This window comes from Hydra viridissima, unplaced genomic scaffold (assembly GCF_058129835.1).
Source record: "Hydra viridissima isolate aposymbiotic clone 2 unplaced genomic scaffold, HvirCarnegie_v1 scaffold_12, whole genome shotgun sequence".
NCBI classification, from domain to species: Eukaryota; Metazoa; Cnidaria; class Hydrozoa; order Anthoathecata; family Hydridae; genus Hydra; species Hydra viridissima.
In genome coordinates, this window is record NW_028324311.1 from 4,328,795 (window position 1) to 4,335,546 (window position 6,752).

The 6,752-nt window shown below is 34.5% G+C and overlaps 1 protein-coding gene and 1 pseudogene across 1 annotated transcript; both read left to right on the plus strand.

Moving 5' to 3' along the window:
* Positions 1 to 1,115: 1,115 nt before the first annotated feature.
* LOC149880869 (uncharacterized) lies at positions 1,116 to 3,799 on the plus strand. Its single transcript, XM_090069470.1, has 2 exons — positions 1,116 to 2,270; positions 2,432 to 3,799. Exons 1-2 carry the CDS (start codon positions 1,271 to 1,273, stop codon positions 3,646 to 3,648), a joined length of 2,217 nt encoding a protein of 738 aa, XP_089925596.1. The 5' UTR covers positions 1,116 to 1,270; the 3' UTR covers positions 3,649 to 3,799.
* A 364-nt stretch (positions 3,800 to 4,163) lies between these two features.
* On the plus strand, positions 4,164 to 4,952 carry LOC149880870 (ARL14 effector protein-like; annotated as a pseudogene).
* The last annotated feature ends 1,800 nt before the right edge of the window (positions 4,953 to 6,752 follow it).

A 6,752-nucleotide genomic window follows, 5' to 3' on the forward strand; every position in this document is an offset into this window, starting at 1 on the left:
CGGATTGCTAGCAGGTGTAGGCTCTTCTGCTGGCTCTGCTATGGTTGACAATATTGCAGGAAGAGGAATCGTTTACTTGAAAAAGAATGGAAATGGAATGAAGATAAAAACTTTAGGTGGAGAAGGATTGTTTATCACCCCATGGACTAAAAATGTTCACGGTGATGGACTCTTCATTAAAACTGGAAAAGGTTATCAATCTGTTGGAGCTGGTTTATTACTCGGACCTAACTCACCCTTTAATAGTATACCCTTTTTAGGCGCTATTCTATGAAAAATCGCTTGTTAAAAAAATTCGGATAAACTTTTTAAGAAATTAAAAAAATGATCAACTTTCAATGGATTGACGTAGAAGGAATTGTTTTACCTAATGAAGCTTTAACTAACTTTCAATTGATAAAGTCTGCTAAACAGTTAAAATTAAAAAACTTTCGAGGTGTTTTTGTGAGGGATGAGTTACCAAAAAAGACAATGAAAAAAGAATGTGGAATTGTCAACACAGGAGATTCAAGCACTGGTGGGTTTCATTGGGTGTGTTGGTTTAAAGACGGTGACAAAAAGTATAGTTTTGATTCTTACGCTCAGCCTCCTCTTGTTGAGCTGGTCGACTACTTGAAAAGTCCAGTTTATTATAACAGTGAAAGAGTACAATTTGGTAACACTTCTTATTGCGGCCATTTGTGTCTTTACGTCTTGAAAAAATTGAATGAAGGTCTTGACTTTCAAGAAGTTATCAATACCTTGTGGTGACTGCTTAATGAACGGAAATGAACAACTTGCAACCATGAACGTTTTCAGATCTCATCTTCACGACGTTTACACCGAAGAAATCAACAAAGTCGCACTCAGCGCTAACGACGACAAAAGAATTATCTTAGATGACGGAATTCACACCCTTGCCATCGGACACTACAAAACAAGGCAATAAACATCTTGAAGAACTGGTATATAAATAACATGATTATTTTTATACTTCTTCTTGATTTTTAAAGACGACTGTATTGGTTTTGTCATGATATGAAGTGTTCGCCATTTTTTTATGCATCCTTAAGTATGGGAATGGGTCAATGCGCCAGAACCCGCTTTTCCTTATATATTATATATATAATTATATGAGGGAGTCTGTATGACTGTAGATTTCGTTTTGTATTATTGCATGGCATGTCAATGGCATGTGTAATTTTGTAATTTGTTTATGCCAAAAATTGCATAGTTTAATATTATGTTATAATATTATGATGATTAGTATAAATCTGTTTGGCATTTTCAGATGGCATTGCGTTCACAAATTTATCTTGTTAGCCCTGCTGAAAGAATTGAAGGTAGTAAATTGCCATCAGGGAAGCAGGTTCTTGGTCACTTTCTACATCTCCACAATGTTTTGAAAGAGGATATTCGAAAGGCTGCAACCCACGCTATTGAGAAAGTTGAAGATTTCTGGTTTCAAGCTAAAATTCCAACCAGGCATCATCAAGATTCCATCAAAAAGCTTGAGCAATTATTCTTCGAGTGGAAAAGTCTAAAGAAAAACAAGAGCCGCAAGACCGAGACTCAACAAACAAATGAAACCGCATTTTCAGCCGCAATAGAAGAACTGTTCGACATTGCACATGCTGACGCCATGGAGCTAATTGAGAATCAAGAAGATAAGGTCTTTCTGGAATCTCAAAGAAAAAAGGGACGACCTGGCTGCATGGGCGGAATCGATAAGGTTCTGCTTCAACAACAAAAAAAGCAGAATGAGAGAAAGCAGATATTGCAAAAGAGAGTACATCGATCTCAACTTGATAAAAACACCTTGCTAGATAAAGCTGTGTTGGAGAGCAGCAGCGCTGATTCAGAAGAAAGTCAGTCTGAACCTGAAGATGAGGATCCAGTTCTAAGCACAAGTACTGTTACTCCTTCTTCTTCATCACGAAAGCGAGGACGCCAAAGTGTTGTTTCACCACAGCTGGCATCTATGCTTGATAGAAATAAAATGAGCGACAGGGCTGCTATGATGGTCATCGTTGAGGCTTCGAGGGCTCTTGGACAAGACGCTGAATCACTCGCTTTGAATAGATCAACCATCCAACGACTCCGTCGGAAACACCGACAGCAAATTGCCTCCGGAATCATTCAACATTTCAAGCCAAATACTGCTCTTACAGTACACTGGGATGGCAAGCTGATGCAAGATCTGACTGGAACAGAGAAGGTGGATAGGTTGCCCATTCTTGTCACAACAATGGGGAAGACAAAGCTTTTGGATATTCCAAAGATTCCTGCAGGTAATACATAATGGTATAATATATAATGGTATAATATATATGCCTACTTTTATTTTAGTTAAATGTTTTTATAAATTTCGAAATCATTTATTATTATGAAATGTGAATGTGAAATCATGTCAGACAAACTTTAATAAAGACTACTATAAATTACTTTTTAGGCACTGGACAAGACGAGGCCAAAGCAGTCTATGATGCTATCCGAAAATGGGAGCTGGAAAACTTTGTCCATGGTATGTGTTTCGATACAATCTCTTCCAACACCGGTCGGCTGTCTGGCGCTTGCGTGCTTCTCGAACAGCTACTAGGGCGGCCTCTACTGCACTTTGGTTGTCGACATCACATCATGGAACTGGTATTGGCTGCTGCTTTTTGTGTCTGTATGGGACCCAGTAAAGCTCCGGAAATACTCGTTTTCAAACAATTTCAAGCACAGTGGTCATCCTTTGACCAGGAAAGTTATGAAGATGCCTTTTCGGATGATGTTGCCTCAGCTGAACTCTCCGAAGTCAAACATGTAATCATTGTTTTCTGTGAACAGCAGCTGCAAGATCATCAGCCACGAGATGACTATCGCGAGCTGCTCAAACTGATGCTCATCTTTTTAGGAAGAAAGCCTACAGATTGGAAGAATTTTCGAGCGCCTGGGTCAATGCATCAAGCTCGATGGATGGCGAAAGCCATTTACAGTATAAAGGTTTGGCTGTTTCGATCACAGTTTAAGCTGACCTTGCGAGAGTCTCGTGGCCTCCTACGTGTGAACATATTTCTTGCAAAGGTTTATATCACGTTCTGGTTTTTGGCGCCTCTGGCTTACAAAGCCGCTAGGAATGATCTACAACTTATTCAACAACTCCAGGCTTACCCTGATCAAGATATTGGTGCCGCAACATCACGCAAGCTTGCGGGCCATCTTTGGTACCTGTTAGAAGATTTGATCCTTTTCAGCCTCTTCGATCCAGAAGTGGATTTCACTACGAAACGCGAAATTGTTAAAAGATCATTAGAACAGGAAGGAGAAGAAGTACCTTTGAAACGTGTCGTGGTGGACTTGGCGACAGTACAACAAAAGACGCTTCCTGATTTTGTCTCAAAAAGAAGCAGAAACCTGTTTTCTATTCTGGGCATGCCAGATGGATTCCTGGCCGAAGATCCTGAATCATGGAACAGGAGAGATGACTTCAAGGTTGCAGAGGCAATCGTGAAATCCCAGGCAGTAACAAACGACCATGCAGAACGAGGAGTTGCCTTGATCCAAGATGCAACAAAGTCTGGCCGATTTAAGAGCGAAGAACAGCTGCAATATGCTCTGCAGGTTATCGAACAGAACCGGGCAAACTTTCCGAATGTGAAAAAATCCACCTTACTTCACAATTAACTAGTTCAACTAAGTGAAGATGTGTAACTTTGTGTATTCTATTGTTTCTGTGTTTGTCTCTGTAATTAAGAACTGTTTTTAGTAGTTAGAATTAATTTTCTGTATGAAACTGATGGCAAAATGTGCTGAATTCTGTCACAGACATCAAAAATTCGTATATGAGAAAACTTTGACGGCGTTGAGCCACCTCTAAATATTAATATTTTTTTATGAAACTTTACACATAATTTTTTTGTATGAAATGGAACCATTTAAAATGGTCAGACTTAACATTGCTCTTATTTAATTTTTTATCATCATATAAGGGCCACCCTAGTGTCTATATACACAAACAAAGAATTCAACATACACATTTAAAAGCTATGACATAAAAAACAAGCAAATTATTGAGTTTTCTTTTTTTTTATCTTTTTTTTTTATTTACAGATTTTATCAATTCCATTATATTTGTTATGTTAAAACTCATGGAAACCTTAGTTTCAAAACTTGTTTTTAAATAAATCTTTTTAGGTAGTTATAAAAAATAAATGGCAAGTGCATCGCTAGATCTAACTCAATGTTCCATTGGAAAAGCATTAAATTATAATTGTCATGAAGTAAAATATACCAAAATCAAAAAAATTAAAAGTTTTGAGGAATTAACCAAAAAAAGATCAAGAACTTGTACACTTGCAGAGTAAAGTAAATCATATTCAAACTATTTGTAATCACCATGAAAAGGTCTACTTGGATAGATTTGAGACTTCGTATGATGGAAGCTTTTGTTGCGATCCATTCAACAAACACAAAGTTAAGTTAAAAAGTATTTTTAAAAAAATTTGACATATATAAATTACTATTTAATTAACTTTTTAAAAAATAATGACTTTTTTGATGTTTTATCATTGTGTTACCTTTTAAAATGTATCAGAGAAATCAGTTTGGATGTTGCGAAGGAGTTTGATTTAATACCTGGTCATACGCTTTGTACAGAATGTCGAAAAATGCTGTATTTAAGAAATAAGAAAAAAGATTATGGAAACGATTCATGTCAACATAAAGATAAAGATTTTAATGAGACTAACATTTTAAAAGAAAACTTTAAATCAAGCATTAATAGCCTTGGTTGTTCACCTTTAAAACTAGTAGGACAGGGTCAGCTATGTAAAAAGAAAAATGAACAAAATCCATACTGCAACTAGACCATCCAATTTGAGTATTCGAATACTTGATATTCGAATATATTTGCGTGTTTTTTTACTATTTGATATTCGAATATTTTCTCCAATATTCGAATAATTTCAAAAATGTAAAGGCAGAGTAAGCTTTTAAAAAAGTACTGTTAATTTCTCTTTTTGCAAACGGAAAAAATTCTTAGCATTTTTATATAACCTTGAAGTGGAAAACTTAAATTGCATGTTTGTATGGTTTTTATTTTGTGTGACATTATTTTTGTTTGCTTTTAGAAAACAGTCGTTTATTTAGATTGCTTAAAAATATAAATACATATTTGTTCCATAAAAAAAAAATCTTAATAATAATCTTAATAATAATAATTTTTAATATTTTGTAAATAAATAAATATAATATACAGTTAAATAAATATAATATAATATACAATTTGTGGTTGCATAATTTGAAGTGGTAAGTTAAAATTTTTTAGATTTTCTTAGATAATTCATCTCTGGTTTTTTTAGCCATGTCAAAAAAATCCAAGGTATGGGAGTTTTTTAAGAAAGACGAAAAAAATATTAGTGAAGCCAAATGTGGTAGGTGCAACACGAACATAGGATGGAGAAGTTCAACTACTGCTATGATTAATCATTTGAAGCTACGACACAACATATTGATATCTAAATCGGTATCAAATGACAATGATGGAGAAAATAATATTCCTAAGAAAAAACAAAATACTGAAATAAGTAATATTTGGCCATTTGTAAAAAAAGAATCTTTAAATGAAATATTGTCAAATGTCGCAGCTTTTGATGGAATGGCTATCACAGCAATGAGTAAATTCCAAGCTATAGCTGGTTACGTGCAACAAAAAGGTTATAAAATGCCGAAAAGTCCGACAACTATTTCAAAATGCATCAATAGCTTTTATAAAGAAAAATGTGTTGAACTGCGGGAAAAATTTGAAAAATTAAAAACAGCAAATCGTAAATTTGCTATTACTGTGGATGAATGGACAGATTGTACTATTTTACGTTATGTAAACGTCATGTGATTGGAATAGAGTCAAATACAATTGAATGCTATGTTCTGGGTTTAACGGAAATAATTAAGCAGGCAAATGCAGAAACAATTAAACATTTGGTTGAAGCTAAGTTAGCAGACTTTGGGATTTTCTTAAAAAATGATGTTATTGCATCTACTAACGATGCAGCAGCCGTAATGAAAAAATATGGCAATATATTAGGTGTTTTAAATCAACTTTGCCATAATCACGCGCTTTATTTAGCCGTGATGGATTGTTTTTATATACCAAAAAATTCTATTCGCAATGAAGTGTTTGACGATACCGAAGATTTTGTTGATGAAGATGTAGAAGAAGATTCCACAGAAGATCAGTGCTCTGATTACAATTTGGTGTTTATTGAGGAAGATGAATATGATATGACGTTAGATTTTGATCAAATTATTAACAGGTTAAGAGGTGTATAAAGAATGTTTAAAAAATCGGCTACAAAGCATTCTATTTTGCAACAAAATATAGCTCAAAAAATGGGGAAAAAACTCAAGTTAAAATTAGACATAAAAACACGATGGAATTTCTTTGAGTGTAATGATTCGACGATTTTTAATTCTATCAGAATGTGTTAACAAATCCTAAGTCGAATTGAATATTGATCCAATTCCAGAAAATGATAGTTTTACGCTACAAAACCTTGTTGATGTTCTGGCACCAGTTGAAACTGCTGTTACTGAATTAAGTAAAAATGATGCAAATCTCATAACTGCTCAAGGAGTTTACAAATTTTTGTTTGAAAAGTTGCAACCAATGCAAACTAATATAGCAAAAAAACTTATACATGCGATCAAAATAAGGATGGATGAAAGAAGAGATCCAGTTTTAATGACATTGATCATTTATCTGCAGAGTGGAAATATACCAAGTTCTA